The sequence below is a fragment of the Quercus lobata genome, chromosome 5 (genome assembly GCF_001633185.2).
Source record: "Quercus lobata isolate SW786 chromosome 5, ValleyOak3.0 Primary Assembly, whole genome shotgun sequence".
NCBI classification, from domain to species: Eukaryota; Viridiplantae; Streptophyta; class Magnoliopsida; order Fagales; family Fagaceae; genus Quercus; species Quercus lobata.
The window spans coordinates 19,172,640-19,191,668 of record NC_044908.1 but is presented as its reverse complement, the minus strand read 5'-3'; the positions used below and the strand labels follow the sequence as shown (position 1 = coordinate 19,191,668).

Below are 19,029 nucleotides of genomic sequence, written 5' to 3'. Positions count from 1 at the left end.
TCATCATCACTGTGGGACAGCTGTTTGGATTTCTGGGAAGCAGTTAGGAAGGAACCAATCTTCATTGGTTGATGCTACGGTCTAGTAGCGGAATCCGGGAAGGTAGAAAAGAAAAAGGTTCGGCGCAACCTCGTTGGAGCAAGAAGCTTGGAGGGGTTAGGTGCACTGGGTAGATTAGGCTTGGAGGGTCTATTGCTGTCCATGTATCCCAACTGTATTTTCTAGTGGATTGTTTACCGCTTGGAGGGCGGCGGAGAGGTTTTACGCCGAGGGCTTCGGTTTCCTCTTCGATAACATATCGCGTGTTGTTTTTGTGTTTGCATCTTCCTTCCTCTCTATCTTTGCCTTTTTATTATCTGCTGTGGATTATGTTTTGTTTTGGCTTAGATAGTTTTTAACCAATTTCATATTATAGCATATGTTAAGTTTCCGGACATTAGTTGTTTGACATATTGCTTGAATTGGTTAAGTTGTAATTTGGGGGTCTAAACATTCAAAGGTGTTTATACACGTTTTTGAACTTTCACATATTAATATCGAGAATGTGAGTTCTCAATAGGCAAGTACAAGAGCCAGCTCAAGCACCCCTACAACTCATCTTGGGGTGGCTCAAGCAGGCAAAGAACCCAGAAAAACACAGTAAATAGAGCCTTACTTAACTTATTTTAAGGCATAGCACACACCCAAAACAGACCACTCATAGTAACACCTAATTAATATCCAAAGCCAAAAACTTGGCATGGTACAAAGCATAGAGCTGAAGTTATAACTTATCAAGTGCTTCCAATTAGCTCTAGAGCTTTTTAATCATAAGATCATAATGAAATTTCAACTAATGTAGTACATTGGATCAGGCACTTTAAATGTCCGATTGCCAACATTTGTACCAAACAAATCGCTCCATTGATCTCCCATGTTGCCAAGGATCCTGTACCCTTCAGCTACGAGCTCGGCTCTTTTGGTTGATTTGTACACTAATGCTGTGGTACCCTTTTCAGAGGTTGGCCTGCCACCAAATTAACATAATCATGAATGGCTCAACAGTCAAAATCATGATGATATTCTTTTTGGATGCATGTTACCAGATCTCTATGTTAAGAAAAAGATACCAATTAACTTATAAATATTTACCATGTAATAAGATGTTCTTCATTTCACAGTTGAAAATTTTAATTTATGGAGTCAAACAATATACAAAATGTTTTACTAAATGGATCCTGTATACAATGATGGTGTAAAATTTTAGGTGGTGATGATTTTCACATGGGAATTGCATAACAAGTTCTTTTCATAAAAGAAAATTATCAAGACAATGTCCAAAATACAAATGAGATATATATCCTTGATGCTTACTTTAGTATGAGCTTCTCCCAAGTGGTGTAACCAACATTCTTCAGGTTCTCTGCTGTAGCATTTCTTTTGGTTTCAGACCTTCCTGTAAGAAAGACAATCTTAAACCCAAGATTTACTAATTTTTTGTAGAGATCAAGATTTGCAGGCACAGCTGGTGCTATGGCTTTTGCTTCCCATTCGTTAAAGGCTGTTGAGTTATATGCAACTGCCCTGAGAGAGAGAGAGAGAGAGAGAGAGAGAGAGAAGTCATGCATAAGAAAAGATAACATATATTAGATCAGATATATATTTACTACAAAACTATTAAGCAAGAAACAAATTCAATATGTATAAAAATTTTGTCTTAATCAAGGGGATTTTGTTGTCCTTTGGAAAGAGCATACTTCAATAACCATATATATGACCTCTTCTAATTAACCCTGAAAATATCTCAGCTCTCAAGTCTAATTAAGTATATGCATGAGCTGCACCAAAAAAAATGTAGCGGTGAAACTCCCAGGGCAATGTGTCATAGCCTATGTTTTGTTCCCAGCAGAACACATTGAATAATCCTAGATTCCAGGTATACTTAGAAGCACAAACCACTTAATTTCTTAAATGGTTCTTATGCAGATCAATAATCATCCTTCGTCTATCAATATTATCACACTCATACTTGTTTATCCTCCACTAGTATACCAAGTTCTTCTTATTGGTAAATTTTATATGTACTTGATGGATCTTAAAGTCATGATCTTCCTCTCCACCTTCATTTTAGAGGTCCGACTGAGCTAAAGCTTCTTGGCACAAATGTAACTTTTTATTATAATAATGCAATATGCCCATTACGATTTTTTTTTTCCTAGTTAGAGACATTTATGTCGGTGGCACCTACTCTTTTATTTGTCTCATGGTAAATATAAATATATCAAAGTTTTAAACAGGCTAATCATCACTTATCAATTATCATAAAATGTAGTATATATTATTTTACTTACCCAAATGCAACTTCAGGTTGAGCATAGTAAGGCAAATTAGACAGTGTAGTTTCATCAATGTCAAACACCCAAATATCCAAGCCATCATCACCGAGTGTGAGGTTCTTGGCATAGGCATAAGCATTATCGGCCACAACTTGACAATCCTCACGGTATTGTTTGCCAAGCATGTAGTTTCCAACATAGCTTTCACAGTCTTCTGGAACTGTTGACCAGCTACGGATGTTGTCAGTTTCCACGGCTAGACGCCAACTTAGGCAGTCAATGCCTTCAACATTGTGACCAGCAAGGCCAGAATGTGGCCGGAGAAGGTGAAGGTTATTAGGAATGACTTGAGTAGTTTCTAAAATGGTGGCAAGGTATAGAAATGGTAGAGCTCTCATGGTGTAGCTAGGGGGGGAAGAAAGAGCTATCACTTCTTTGTGGAAAATGTTGATACACTGCCTTGCATATGGCTCTTTAAATTAGCCCAAACTTGTCAAAGTCACCTCACTTTGGGGTGTAATTTACTCAACAACCACCAAAGATGCTTCAAACTTTTTCTTCTTGTATTTTTGTTGTACATTATTTAAATAAGTCATATGATTTATGCATGCGGTTAAAACTATATATAAATATATTATCTCTTAAACTGTACTAACTTCACTTTTATATGAATTATTATAAATATCACTTTTATTACAAACTCTACACAACAAGTAATATCACTTGACAAGCCTTTTATTATTTATTTTAATGGGCTTTGGCTTTGCTCACATGCACTTTCTATTTGTACACTGTCATTACACATTATTGATGTGTTAAATCGGACAATTTTTTGTTATTTTTTTTGTTTGTTAATGATGTCCCTCAGGGTGTTGGTACATCTATTCCTGGTGTAGTATGTTTTTTTTTTTGGTACTTGTGGGTCCATTCATCTACTAGACTATTACAAAACCAGAAATAGTACGTATGAAAGTAAAGACGATTCGTGAAAATTTTAAATTTTAAGAAAAAGGGCATGATGATTGATGAGGATGGCAAACGCCACTTCTCTGAACACACACTCTCTCTTTTTCTTCTACGATTTTTCACCTTCAGCATCTTCTTTCTTTCTTCTTTTTCTTTTGCTATTCTTTCTTTCTTTCTTTCTTTTTCTTCTTTTTTATTTCTAAAAAAAAAAAAAATTCTCTCTTTCTCCCCCAATCTTTCTCTATCAAATTGGTGCTCTCTTCAAATTTGAAAAAAAAAAATCTCTCTACCAAGCCACCATGGCTTAATACACTCACACACTCTCTCTCTCATGGCGGTGGCAAGCTTGGGTTTTGAGTTGATTTGTATGTCGCCAAATAGGTTTTCTATTGTGTTTTATTTTGAGTTGATTTTGCTTTGAGTTAATTTTAAGTTGGGTTTGTGATGATTTTCATTAATTTTGGGTTGATTGTGTTTGGATTAAATTGATGTTGTAATGGGTTGGTTGTGGTGGTGGTTGGTTAGTTGTGATGGTGGATGGATGTTGGTGGTCGGCTTCGGCGTCCTTTTCTTCTTCTTGGCATTGAAGGGTGGGTGAGATAATATGAAAAATACTAAAATTACTATAGGTTTTACAAGAAAAAACTTACAAATTGATGTGTCAAAGAATTAATTGGTGGACTTCAATTGCCTCGTAAATAAATATTTGAATAGTCTCTTTGTAATTGGTAATACATTAGTTTGTAATCTCAATGTAGCAAAATTTATAATACCCTAACTTTTAGATAGTTTAGAACATATAGCTTAAGATGATGAATTTAATTAAAATGATTGATTAACTCTAAAAAAATTTAAATGATTGATTAATTATCCTTAATTTGGGAAAATTAATTAATTATTCAAGAATGTATAAATCATGCATCTTCACTTTATTTGGCTATAAATAATAAAATGGCTAATTTCTAGGTCAAAAATCAGATTTCAATTCAAAAACCTTATTAGAAAAGCATTAAAATTGCGGAAAAATTAATCATGTATAATTTTAAAATTGTTGTTTGTATAGGCTGTTTAATTATAATTTTGAGATTGCTGTTTAATTATAATTTTGAGAAAGGAATAGGCTGTTTGTATTATAATACAAACATTTCTGTATACTCTCACTTTAATACATTTTCTATAATACAAACAGCCTATCGCGTCAATTTAAAGGAATAGGCTTGTTTTGATACTAATGAATTCGCGGGATTGATGACCTTAAATTCACTTGGTAGGGTTTTGCCTTGATGGTTTTCCCCATTCGTAAACAAATTATCCACGTCAAATTTAATTTCTGTTGCATTTACTTATTTGCATGTTAAATTCACTTAATTAATTCACTTGGCTAATTAATTGGTTAATTTACCCAAGGGGTTGATACATTCTTGGCGTATCATTTTTTTACCCCCCCAAAAAAAGGTTGAAAAATTCATCAAATTTTCTCATACTTCACTCATATAGCTTTTGAAATACTGCTCGATTAGACCCACCATAATCCAAAAAACACAACTTGGTGCAAAAATCTGCCTAGGTCCCATCACAGCAAAACGACAAATGTCATAGTGTGAAACATGAAAAATTATTAAATGTTTTCGGAACACATGTTTACTCTTCTTACATTTATAATAGATCTGTCATGAATTTAATTAGTGGGGTACATGAGAAATACAAAAAGAAGTGGTCCTATTCGGATTTGTTATGAGGAAGAATGTGATCAAAAGGAACAAATCATTTCATTTTCATGGCTAATGTTGAGAGGCGTGGGAGAATAAACAAAAGTAATTCAATTTTTTTTTTTTTTAATGTTTATATTGCATGAATTACATTTATTATCACATCAGTTTATTAGCTTTTTTTTTAATTTTTAATTTTTATTTTTTTATAGTAAAATTAGTAGTAATTTTAGCATTTTCTATCCCCTTTCTATCCTAAATTTATATAACTAAATTATTGGAAAATTAATCATAATAACGATCTTTAAATTTCCTAGGTGATTGACAGAGGTATAGAACCCAATCATAGTCTAGGCTAAAGCCCAATCATTGACGTGCAAGTCAAGAATACTACTTGTATTACAAGCCAATTAACTATGGTCTATTGTATGGTTGTTTTGGGTTTAACCTCTTATAAATATGTCATACTAGGTTCATTATAATTGAAGAATTGGGTTTATAATGAATATATAGGAGTTAAAGCTTTCCTCCATAGACATAGACCGTTAGGCTGAACTGAATAAACCTTGCATATTCTCTTTTTTATCTTCACTCTCTTTCTTTATTTATTCGTAAAATCTAATTGTGATAGTCAATTTCTTCATACCTATATTTTCCATGAAAAGTTTTTTTTACCCATGTCATTTGTCAATCGTTAAAAGTTTGGTTAGAAAAGGTAATCTCTTAAAGTTGGTATTCTTATTAGTCGTTCAAACTTTCGCTTGGATTCTATATTTTTTAATGTTTCTTTAGTGCTGTGGAATGCTCTTGTATCATTTGACACCCCTGAAAAGTGGAACCTACATTGATTCCTATTGCTATGCCTATTGCTATATATCATGTTCTTTGCCAATTCTTACCGTGCAGTAAAAAACCTAAAATTTGTCCATTTTTGACGTGCGTACTTGATTCACCTTTGACATTATTTATTGCTCTATTTTTTTAATATATTTTTTTTTATAGAGTTTCAACTTATGACGTCCTCTTTTGATGATTGTGCTCTTTACCATCAAGCTAAAGCACCAATAAATTTTTGGTGTAGGTGGAGAATGAATCCTAAATCGCTTATTCAACCACAAGAAACTTTATCAAGTTAATTGGAAGTCACATCGTTCCATTTTTTTAATATAATATGATGCCACCATATGTATCTAATATCTTTATCAATCCTTTGTAGTATAATAAGCTTAATTAATGCTACAACAAATATTCTCAATTTTTCATAACATAACATATTGTGATTAATAATTTAATACAGTAAAAATGATGCCATTGATGGTTTCATGCATAAATAAAATTGCATTAATTACAATCTGCAACCTTTATAAGTTGTGAAAAAATAGTAAAATTTGTTGTCTATAATATTGTGGTAGTTCATATTAGCCCTTTTTTTGTACATTGATAGTTGGGAAGTAGGAGATTTGAACCCAAAATATCTCTATTACAAACATCAGAAAGTGTTACCAGTTGAATTATAAGGCTTTTGGCATATATTAACATGTTGTAAGTAGACCTTTGGACCTTCTGTCACCTCATGTTTAACAATAAGTCTAATGACATGATAAAAATTTCATCTTTTTTCATTGCTAATAAGGTGGTGGATTGGTATATAAGTGGTAGTCCTATATGGAAAATGATATCATACTCAGCACATTTTAGCACTTTAACAAATGATAATGAAATTTGTGAAAATGGGTTCTATTCTTCCTTCTTGCTTTTGTCTTTCTTTCTTCTAAGGACTACTGTTTATGGTGAGTTTAGTTCAACTTTTTGATATTGTGCTTCTTGAAAAAGTGGCAGTTTCAAAAGGTGTGGTATGAAAATGGGCTTTTTTAAAAACCTAAGCATTTGGTAAAAACTATTAAAAAGTGTTTTTTAAAAAAGTTGAGTGTTTTGCTAACACTTACAAAAGTGACAGTTTGAATTGTAAATTACCAAAAAAGACAATGTATATATAAGGGAGTTTATTTCATACTTAAATCAACTACGTAATAATAATGATGATGATGATGATAGTAAATATATTATTGGTGTTATTTTAATAATGTTTGTGTTAGTTTTTCTTAGTGTAATAATTATTTGTTATTACTATTAATGACTTCTTATCAATATTAATTAAATCTCAAAATTTTTCATCATCATGGAGCACAAAATGATAATGCAAAAAGATGATAAAATACTTACCAACAATCCAAGTTTAAATTGTACTACATGATATTATAAAAAATAATACTAATTATTATCCCCAAATAGAATTAGCAATGGAATGATATGCATGAATTGTGAATGATTTCCTTCATTAAATTACTAAAAGAAAAAAAAAAAAGTACTAATTAGTTTAAACCATTTTCAAATAAACAAACGATAAAAGTGGAAAGTGGAAACTACTTTTTTTAAATTTAAATATGACATAAAATATTTTCTTAAAAAAAGGACATAAAATAGTAGAACATTAAAAACAACAAGCTGTGAACCACAAATTAAAATATAATAATAATAATAAGTACAATTTGGAACTGTGGTACACTTCGTGGCATCATACCATCCTCTAAACTATTACTTCATCAAAGGGGAGAGAGTGAGAAAGATCAAAATGAAAAATAGAGAGATCTCGATAAACCCAAAAAAAAAAAAAACAGAGAGAGAGAGAGAGAGAGAGAGAGAGGTGGTTGTCGGTCATTGACTGAAGATTGGATTGGAGCAGAGCAAACGAAAGGGAGATACTACATAAGGGAAGATTTCGCTATATTTCAATTTTTTTTTTTTGTTTTGCATTTTGAGGAATCCTGATTTGTAAGGGATTGATTTTTTTTTTTTTTTTCCTTAGTTGATTTGGGAATTTGTTAAAGATTTTTTTTGTGTTTGGCTTTCGAAATTTGTTATTGAATTGAACCTAGGCTGGACTCTATTTTTTTGTGGTCTTTGTAGTAATTAATTCATCAAAGGGTTCTGGGATGAGACTACAAATGGTGATTTGCCTTGATTTATCAAATGGTAAAATTGAGTTTTTAAGAAAACATAGTGGGCAATTTGGGAAATAGATGGTGGCTTTCCAACAGTAATGTTAAAACGCAGCTATGATTTTTGCAAAAGTTGGGGCTGGCCAAGGTTAAGGAAACGTGCAATCCTTTGAATTTCAAACATAGCTTTCTTCCAAACGCTATCATACAAACGTTACCAAACGCTCATTTTAAAAATTCAGTTTCAAAAAGTGCATTTTGGCTCAAGAAAGTGGAAACAAATGCACACTTAAGTATGACTAACTAGTGGGCTCCACAATTTTGAGTTAAAGTTGCCTTTTAATTTTGACAACTAAAGTCAAGTTCTGATAACAAACACAATAGAAAGTGATTTTAGAGAAAATAGAGAATCAATATATAAGATATGAGAACTGGAATGCAAGTGAATGGTGAGCCAAACAAGGTCTTATCGTCTCTATATTCTTTGTAGCTTATTGTCGTTCACTCGTTTGTAATTGGATGTGGACGAAAAGACAACTCATTCAAGAATCACAGCCTTTACTTTTGTCACTGAGAGCTCGAAAATGTATTAAAAATACAAGAGCTATTTAGACCCTCAAATAAAAGTTACGACTTGATAGATTTTACACTAATTTAATACTAAGTGCGGAATAGTGTAAATACAAGCGAATAAACAAACAAACTACTCTAATCCATAATCAAGACAACACAGCAGTAAAATGGAATGTAAAAGAGTAGGGAAGAGAGAATGCAAATACAAGATAACACGCCAATGTTTTATCAAAGAAGAAACCGAAGTACTCGGCGTAAAACCTCTCTGCCACCCTCCAAGCGGTAATTGATCCACTAGACAATCAGTTGGGATACATGGGTTAGCAAGAGACCCTCCAAGCCTAATCTACCCGATGTACCTAAGCCCTCCAAACTCTTAATCCAACAAGGTTTCTCGAAACTGTGTCTTGTCTAGCTTTTCGGATCCCGCAATACGCCCGATTGCATCAGCCAAGCCTCACCGGCTTCTTTCGACAATTCCCCAAAACTTCCTAAGCTCCAAAACACTTTCTACACTCTGAAAATGTATGGATTGTGTTTGGGTACAAATTTCCTCTCAAAGTATGACAATGTGAGAGGCAAGGAGAAGAGGCTACAAGGATTTCTCACTAAGGATGAGTAGCTCTCTCTCTAAAAGATGGGTGTGTATTGTAGAAAACCTATCTAGGGTTTTTCTCTTTGAATGGTCTCCTTTACATTTATGGGTAATGGGGGTATATATAGTATGAGTGAAGAGTAAGAAAGACACACTTAAAAATCCTCCAGGCAGAATGTTTCGCGATTGTCTTGCGGAAAGGTCTTACCCACGAGACACTCACGAAAATGACAGTCTGGTGTGACTCTTCAGCTTCCATTCATGTGCTCCTCACGTGGCTCTTAGGTGGCTTAGCTTCTCGCGAGCTTCTTGTGAAATCAACTGATTCTTCATTGAAGCTTGAGTCTTCACCAACTTAATACTAAACTCAATACAATAAAATCCCACAAAATATAAGGAGCAAAATTAAAGCAATTACAATACTTTTTGTCATGGAATAAAATCAACATAAAACATAGTTATAGATCACACATTTACAGTCGCCGTAATTATTTTCCTTTTTTATGGGTCACACACTACATGTTGGGCGCAAGCACTGTGTGGGTCCAACCCACATGCTTAGGTCAAAGCTCATTAAATGAGCTTACTTCCTCAAGCTTCCAAAGTCAGCATGCCATTCCTTGGGCAATGACTTAGGCGTGTGAGACATGTTGGAATTGAAAAGAAGAAAACAAAGAAAACAAAGGCCATTCGGCCTTGAGTGAAGAGCTGAAGCACACAGAGCAATTCGGTCATTTTTGTATGAGTTCCAGAAAGAGCAAAACACAAAAAATAGAGAGCTTCAGCTAAGAGGTGCAGTCCAAAAAGATAAGAGAGAAAAACAGTGAGATTGTGAGAGAGTGAAAAAGAAAAAGGATATATTTTTCTTTTCTTAAGTTACACACAAAGAAGATAAATTTATGGAGTTCTCATGGAATTTTTTGAATGCTACAACCATTGAAAGTTGGAGTATTCAGAAAAAGATTTTGCTATTAACTTTGTAGTGAGATTGTATTTACTCCTTGAGATTTATTTTATTGTATATCCAAATTATTGTGGACTCAAGTTTAATGTAAACTTGATAGTTGTAATTTTTATTTCATAATGGATATTTTTCAGAGCTGCTCTGTGGTTTTTCTCTCTACACTAGATGGTTTTCTACGTAAAATTTAGTGTTATTGTGTGGTTGTGTTTATATGATACTTGTTGAAATTTTAATTTTCATAATATTACTATTATTTGATAGTTATATATTTTAATTCATACATACACTTAGAGGATTAAGATTTTTTTTCCGACACTACACTGCCCTACAGTACACGTCAATCCAGCACGTTCAAAATGTTGAGACAATGGAGCTGTGAAGGGGCCCAGTGATTCTGGCTGGGCCTCTTGTCTTCTTCTTTCTGATCTTTCTTTTTTCCATCCTCAGATTGAAAGACGTACCTCATAACTCTTTGCTTTTTGATCCACAAAAAAAGAAAAAAAAAAAAGAAAAAAAAAGAAAAAGAGAGAGACAACAACAACAACAAATGGAGGGCCAGAGTTATTCAATGGTATAAAAAAATGATAATTAATTGTATTATAAAAATTTGTAATACAATTAATTGTATCACGTTTATAACATATAATAATACATATTTTTAATTATTTCTTTTGGTTTTGGGTGTTATAAATGACACATGAAATTATAAATTTTATGTAATATTTTTAACATCATCATTCAATTAAATAAATTTTGAGTTAAAGTTGCTTTTTTTAACTGAAAACTAAGTCAAGTTTTGATGCCAAGCACGATAGAAAGTACGTTAAGAAAAAATAGAGAATTAAGATATAAGATATGAGAACTGAAATGTGAGTGAATGGGAACCAAACAAGGTTTTATTGTCTCTATATTCTTTGCAGCATTGTCGTTTGTAATCGGCCGAGGAAGATAATAAAGGTAACCCATCCAACAATCACAGGCTCACAGCCTTTACTTTTTTTTACGGATGGACACACACTACACTGCAGAGCACGTCAATTGACAGCACGTTCAAAATGTTGAGATAATAGAGCTGTCAAGGGGTCCAGTAATCCTGGGTGGGCCTCTTGTCTTTTTCTTTCTGATCTTTCTTTCTTTATTCCAGATTCAACAGAAAAAAAACACATGGAGGGCCTGTCTATTAATTACTTTTTTTTTTTTTTTTTTTTTTGTTTTACATGGGAAAACGAGTGAAAGTTACTCGCAAATTTATAAGAATCTTTAAATTGACCTATCAAATATAAATGTGATTAGTGTGATCAGTGACCAGTGTTATTCAATAGCATAAAAAAAATGATAATTAATTGTATTATAAAAATTTGTATAATACAATTAATTGCATCACGTTTATAACATATACTTAATTTTAAAAAATTATTTCTTTTGGTTTTGGGTTTAAAAATTGGCGCATGAAATTATAAAATTTATTTAAATAAATTTATTAATTATATATAAATATATATATATATATTTTTTTTTTAAATTAACACATCAATTTAAAGTATTTTTAAGTGATAAAAGTTTTGTAACACTGTTAACAACTTTTAATAAATAAATACCATCTGAGCTTTAAGTGTGCTCAAACAAAGTTGACATTTTTTGGTTTCTTTTTTGTTTTTGTTTTTACCGTTGTTGACAAGAGTCAGATATTGAATAAGATACGACAAATATGCGGCAAATGGAAATATCATCGTCTCTAAGGTGGAAAATATTTTGTTGGTTTATGAATTACATATTAACATGTTGTAATGATGTAATAAAAATTTCATCTTTTTTCATTGCTAATAAGGTGGTGGATTGGTATATAAGTAGTAGTCACATATGAAAATGATATCATACTCAGCACATTTTAGCACTTTATCAAATGATAATGAAATTTGTGAAAATGGGTTCTATTCTTCCTTCTTGCTTTTGTCTTTCTTTCTTCTATGGACTACGGTTTATGGTGAGTTTAGTTCAGTTTTTTGATATTGTACTTTTTGAAAAAGTGGCGGTTTCAAAAAGTGTGATATGAAAATGGGTTTTTTTAAAAACCTGAACATTTGGTAAAAGTTATTAAAAAGTGCTTTTTGAAAAAGTTGAGTATTTGGCTAGAACTTATAAAAGTAGCGGTTTGAGTTGTAAATTACCAAAAATGACAAAGTATATATAAGAGAGTTTATTTCATACTTAAATCAACTATTTAATAATAATGATGATGATGATGATGATAGTAAATATATTATTGGTATTATTTTAATAATGTTTGTGTTAGTTTTTCTTAGTGTCATAATTATTTGTTATTACTATTAATGACTTCTTATCAATATTAATTAAATCTCAAAATTTTTCATCATCATGGAGCACAAAATGATAATGTAAAAAGATGATAAAATACTTACCAATAATCCAAGTTTGAATTGTACTACATGATATTATAAAAAATAATACTAATTATTATCCCCAAATAGAATTAGCAATGGAATGATATGCATGAATTGTGAATGATTTCCTTCATTAAATACTAAAAGAAAAAAAAAAGTACTTGTAAGGACGCGATTCGTGACGGACCGTAACAGTGTCGGGTTCGCACGTGAAAAGGCCCCTAACAATATCATTTGTAGAGCGTGGGTTTGGAAGGCTAGGCCTTGTTCGATAGGCGGTGGGTTTTTCGCGGTGTTCGTATGAACTTAAGCTTTCCTACACCCCTGGAGTCTTTCTCCTGGAGGTGGGCTGGGAGGCCCTGGTTTCTGGCCATTTTTCCCAACCCCCTTTTAGGTTACTTCTTTTTCCTTTTATATTCGCCTGCGTTCATTGTCCTTCGTCCACGTATAGGGTCAATCTTTCCAAAATTGATACTTGTCCCATCAGCCTATCCCCCAAAGTCGTTGGGGATGGTTGTAAAAGCCAAAGAATGCGGCTCTGTCAGGTTCAGAGCATTAAATGGCAATAACAGCAGCTTTCCCTGGATATTTTAGATCTTTTGTCCTGGTTTCGGTCCTATACCGTTTCTGCCCTCCTTTCAGAGGGGGAACTTTGGGTCTGCCGAGGACTGAGCCGTCCTCGGCGATGTCCATAGGCTATTTGGTCGAGTTTGGGCCATAGCCCTCCTCGGCTTGGGCCTTTGGATTTTCCCCAGGTAAATGGGCCCGGCCCGTAAATCGTTTGGGCCCCACAGTACTAATTATTTTAAACCATTTTCAAATAAACAAACGATCAAAGTGGAAAGTGGAAACTACTTTTATTAAATTTAAATATGACAAAATATTTTCTGAAAAAAAGGACATAAAATAGTAGAACATTAAAAACCGCAAGCTGTGAACCACAAATTAAAATATATATATATATATATATAATAAGTACAATTTGGAACTGTGGTCCACTTCGTGGCATCATACCATCCTCTAAATTATTACTTCATCAAAGGGGAGAGAGTGAGAAAGATCAAAATGAAAAATAGAGAGATCTTGATAAACCCAAAAAATAAAAATAAAAAAGAACAATAAAGAGAGAGAGGTGGTTGCTGGTCATTGACTGAAGATTGGATTGGAGCAGAGCAGACGAAAGGGAGATACTGCATAAGGGAAGATTTCACTATATTCCGATGTTTTTTTGTTTTGCATTTTGAGGAATCTTGATTTGCAAGGGATTGATTTTTTTTTTCTTTCCCCTTAGTTGATTTGGAAATTTGTTATAAATTTTTGTGTGTTTGGATTTGGAAATTTGTTATTGAATTGAACCTGGCCAGATGCTATTTTTTTGTGGTCTTTGTAGCAATTAATTCATCAAAAGGTTCTGGGATGGGACTGCAGATGGCGAACTGCCTTGATTTATCAAAGAGTAAAATTGAGTTTTTAAGAAAACACAGTAGGCAATTTGGGAAATAGACGGTGGGTTTCCAACGGTAATGTTAAAACACAGTGTGGCTTTTGCAAAAGTTAGGGCTGGCCAGGGTCAAGGAAACGCGCAATCCTTTGGATTTCAAAACATAACTTCTTCCAAATGCTACCATACATACGTTACCAAACGCTTATTTTAAAATTTCAGTTTCACAAAGCGCGTTTTGGCTCAAGAAAGTGGAAACAAACACACACTTAAGTGTGAGTCTCCACAATTTTGAGTTAAAGTTGCTTTTTTAAATTGACAACTAAAGTCAAGTTCTGATGCCAAACACGATAGAAAGTGAGTTAAGAGAAAATAGAGAATCAGAATATAAGATATGAGAACTGAAATGCAAGTGAGTGGTGAACCAAACAAGGTCTTATCGTCTTGTATTCTTTGTAGCTTAATGTCGTTTGTAATTGGATGAGGAAGAAAAGATAACTCATTCAAGAATCATAGCCTTTACTTTTGTCGGCATAATTGTTTTCCTTTTTTATGGGTCACATACTACACTACACTACAGTGCACGTCAATCCAGCACGTTCAAAATGTTGAGACAATGGAGCTGTGAAGGGGCCCAGTGATTCTGGCTAGGCCTCGTCTTTTTCTTTCTGATCTTTCTTTTTTCCCTCTTCAGATTGAAAGACGTACCTCATAACTCTTTGCTTTTTGATCCACAAAAAAAAAAAAAAAAAAAAAAAAAAAAAAAAAAAAGACAACAACAACAAATGGAGGGCCAGAGTTATTCAATAGTATAAAAAAATGATAATTAATTGTGTAGGGGCTGTTTTTGGGGCCCAAGCCCAGCAAGTAAGTGGTTCTGGCCCAAAAGACCCTAGACAATGAAATTGTAAAGAGCGGGTTACAGAACTAGGGCTGGACGAAGTGAACGTTACTTAGTTATATGCCATGCAACAGTCTGAACGTGAGAATATTTCATTTATGTTCACAGGATACTAGTCCGAGGAGACGTATGAGTGCACCTCTTGCTCTGATTAAAGATTACAGAATTCTTTAATCTCTCTCTCTTTTTTCCCTCTAAATTTTCCGATCCCCTCTTCATGGGGATTTCCTTCTCTTATATAGCCTCCTTAAATTGATAAGAGCCTTACACTTGTTAACTATCTGGACCTTCACTTGAGTACCTGTCCCATCGGACATCCACCTTATCTTTCTGTGAGTTGCACTAGCCAATGTAACACTGTTCGCCTATCTTCTCCACATTAATGCGGCTGAAAAGGTAGCTTCCTTGCATTTAATGCGGCAATTGTGGTTTCTTCCTGAACGTCTTACATTTTCCTCTTTCCTGCTGTGTGAGGCTCATCCTACTACCCACGTTTGTTTGGGATGGTTCTTCACTGTGGAGGGGGCGCACATTGGGCCCGTATTTGTGTGTCCAAGGAGACATTCCTCCTCGAACGTTTTTTTAAATAAACTGGGCTCAACAGGATTGGGCTGGAAGTCTTTTGGTCCCCCTTTCCCCTTTTGGTCATGGTTGGGCTCCGTGCGGGGCCCAAGGCCCAAGGCCCATTATTGTGGATTCCTGCTTCACCCGTGCGGAGATATGCTTCTCACGTGCCTCATTAATGATGGAGGCGTTTAATGACCCATGAAGCGCTAATTATTGCTTTTAGCAATTTTATATCTTTTCAATCCGACGGTTGGATGCTAGATCAATGGTTGATATCATTTCCATTTCTCTAGGCGGGAGTATGTCTGTCCAGCTTCTCCCGGATATATAAGATTTTTCAAAGGCATTTCCTCCCCATTTTTTTGAACAAGCACTCAAGCACTCAGAGCACTCCAGTACTTTCCCTTTCAAAGTGTTCAAGCCTTCGCAGTCGTCCCCTTGAAAATTTCCTGCAAGTTCCTCACCTGTAAGTGCACATTTCTTTTCCGTTGCCTTTTCCGACGTTATTCCTTAAGTAAATCGTCTTCGCGTCACCTAGGATTAGGGGGATGGGTAAGCTTGAGAAAATGGTAGATTCCCCGGCCGGTATGGAAGGCTTCAAGGCTAAGTATCGTATCCCGCCGGAAGTAGGTCTAGAGTATTGTTCTTTGGAGGAAGTCTTAATCAAGAGAAGGACGGGGCAGGTTGCCATTCTAGTGATAGCCTTTGTGGAAGGAAGAATGACCATTCCTATGGGGAGGATAACTAGGGATTATTTGCATGGTCATAGGTTGGCCCCTCACCAATGCGTCACAAATATGTTCCGAATTCTGGGTGCATAGATGCCTTGAACGATCAGATGAACCTCGGCCTTTCATGGCATGACGTGGTTCATCTATATGAATGCCATAGCATCGGCGACTCATATTACTTGAAGTCCAAGTCCGATGAGGTGAGGTTGATATCCTGTCTTCCCAAGTCCAACAAAGGCTTGAAGAACGACCTTTTGATCGTCTCCGGACCATGGCACGACGGTATTCACTGCCCGGTCAGGGCAGGAAAACCAGGTGGGGCACCATAGAGTTAGATCCCTTGGAAGGGATCTTAGTTTTGATCTTTCTTTTTCTTCGTTTCAATTTTGATTTCACTTGTTTGCCTCCTCGGACTAACGTAACCCTTTCTTTGGGCTTTGCAGACAAGGCGCATACGACTCCTCGGCTAAGTTTGGTCAATGTTCCAGCACTCAATTTCCTTCTAAGGTCTGAAATTTACGTGAGTGCAGACGGGCAATTACGGGCTGCACCTCTGATTTTGGACTACGAGCCCCTTTCACGTGCTCTAGTGGACGTCGGTCAAGCAATCAGGGCTGGCAGTCCGCGATTAGCACGAATCGATATCTCCATACCAAGATTTCTCGCTTCGAGCGATTTACCTCCCGTCCAGCTGCCTGCACAGCGTGCTCTTCCCGCAGCAGTCGTCCCAGGGGAAGAAGCCGGTTCCTCGCACTCATCTTTGGAAGATCAGATAGACCAGTTCCATTTTGCCAAGGAGGGAGAGGTGTTGGCCAGGCCAGTAGAGCTCTCGGACTTTGATTCAGATTTAGACCGTGCCTCAGCAGCCCCTGATCTTGGTTTAGTAATTGCACAAGTTGATACCAGCCAAGAGATCGAGGAAGAAGGAATGGATCTGAAACCAAGGTCTGGTCTCCGGGGCCTCATTTCCAACAGGAACAAGGGGCAGTCCTCTAAGGATGTCCCGAAGGAACAGCCTACCTCCAAGGCTCCTCCTCCTCTTCCTCCCACATTGGATGCGGCACTGCAGCCTATACCCAATTTGAGGCGAAAAAGGCCTGTGGAAGAATTGGAGGAGGGCGAGGTTGACCACGAAAAGGCCAAGCCTCAGAAGAAAGGCAAAGAGACCAAAGAGCCTAAGGAGAAGAGGACAAGGTCTGTTGATAGCCGAGACGAGGCGGCTATTCGGAGGGAACAGCGGATATGGTCGTCACGGCTCGAATTGGACGGCGCCCCAATTTCCTGGGATGCGACCCTATGGGAATCCCAACGAGGGCAAGCATCATTCTTGGCTGAGGCCCTGCAGCAGCCTCTTCTTTTGCCTCGCGATATGAAGGGTCTTCGGGATACTCGGCAACCAGACCTTTTCATGTCGCTAAAGAGGGACACGGCTATGGTAAGTGAAAACTTCTCCTGTCTCGTTTTCTTATTGCATATCTATTTATTCTTCATTCTATTTTAATTAGGCCTTTACTTTTCTGGCGCAGGTCACTCAACAAATCTTTGTTGCTGAGGAATGGGCCAAGAAGGCTCGTGAGGACCTTCACAGTGAGGCTCAGTCCCGTTGTGCTGCCAAGAAGACTGCTAGCGACCTCAGGTAGGAAAATGATCGCCTAAGCAGTGAAATAAAGGAGGCAAAAAAGGGTCATGCGAGCGCGGAGGTCGGCCTTAAAAACGCCACTAAGCAGGCTGAGGATCTACGCCAACAGCTCCGCCAGTCCGAGGAAAAACTCGTGACAGAGAAGCAGGCTGTTTCAGATCTCAAGGCCGAGCTTGCGAAGGTCAAGGAGGAGGCCCGCCTTGCCAGGGAGGCGGCCGAGAAAGAAGTGGCAACCTCTTATGATCGCGGAGTCAGGGACACTGAGATCAGGCTAACCGAGGAGGTGGCCGCTATATGCAGGGATTACATCACCATGTCTTGGGGTGTAGCCTTGGATCGGGCAGCAGTCCCAGCAGACTCTGATCTCCGGAAAGCTGAGAATATCTTTTTTCCGGAGGATATTCGTGAGATTCCCGACGTGGTTGCCCCTGAAGAGCCTCTCACAACGAAGGCCTTAGCCTCGGACTCCCCTATGCCTGAAGCTGAGGATGCGCAGCCGGCCGTGAAGGACAAGTTGCCCGAGGACAGTCTTTCAATCAGGGAGGTTGTTGCACAGGCTAAGGAGGCTGTTCCGGGACCCCATGCAACAGACGATCAACCCGGGCCTATTCAGAGTTCGGACTTAGGAAAGTAGTGTAGGATTTTATTTGTTTTACCCTTCATATTTTGTTCTGTTAATGTTTGTAAAAGGACCGCTTTTGGATTTTAATGAAAGGTGTCGTTTTCCTTTAAATCTTGTTGTTTTACTTTCTCTTCTGTTTTCATCATGAATGGATGTCTATTCTGCCATTAACTGTTGAAAACCAAGCATGAGTGAACGAATATGTAGAAAATGATAGTCGATAATTAGACAAAATGGCTGCGAGGTTAATTTCCCCCAAGTCTGTGGTCCGAGGAGCCAGGCAGGACTTGGATTTTGTTTAACACTTAGTGAAAATAGCTGCGAGGTTAATTTCCCCCAAGCTTGTGGTCCGAGGAGCCAGGCAGGACTTGGGTTCTGTTTAACACTTAGTGAAAATAGCTGCGAGGTTAATTTCCCCCGAGCTTGTGGTCCGAGGAGCCAGGCAGGACTTGGGTTCTGTTTAACACTTAGTGAAAATAGCTGCGAGGTTAATTTCCCCCAAGCCTGTGATCCGAGGAGCCAGGCAGGACTTGGGTTCTGTTTAACACTTAATGAAAATAGCTGCGAGGTTAATTTCTCCCAAGTCTGTGGTCCGAGGAGCCAGG

The 19,029-nt window shown here is 36.4% G+C and overlaps 1 protein-coding gene across 1 annotated transcript; it reads right to left on the bottom strand.

Moving 5' to 3' along the window:
• Window positions 1-486: 486 nt before the first annotated feature.
• LOC115989254 (acid phosphatase 1-like) lies at window positions 487-2,837 on the bottom strand. The gene is made up of 3 exons (XM_031112924.1): window positions 2,331-2,837; window positions 1,354-1,563; window positions 487-1,006 (listed from the first exon to the last, which is right to left on the bottom strand). Exons 1-3 carry the CDS (start codon window positions 2,711-2,713, stop codon window positions 829-831), a joined length of 771 nt encoding a protein of 256 aa, XP_030968784.1. The 5' UTR covers window positions 2,714-2,837; the 3' UTR covers window positions 487-828.
• Between the last annotated feature and the right edge of the window lie 16,192 nt (window positions 2,838-19,029).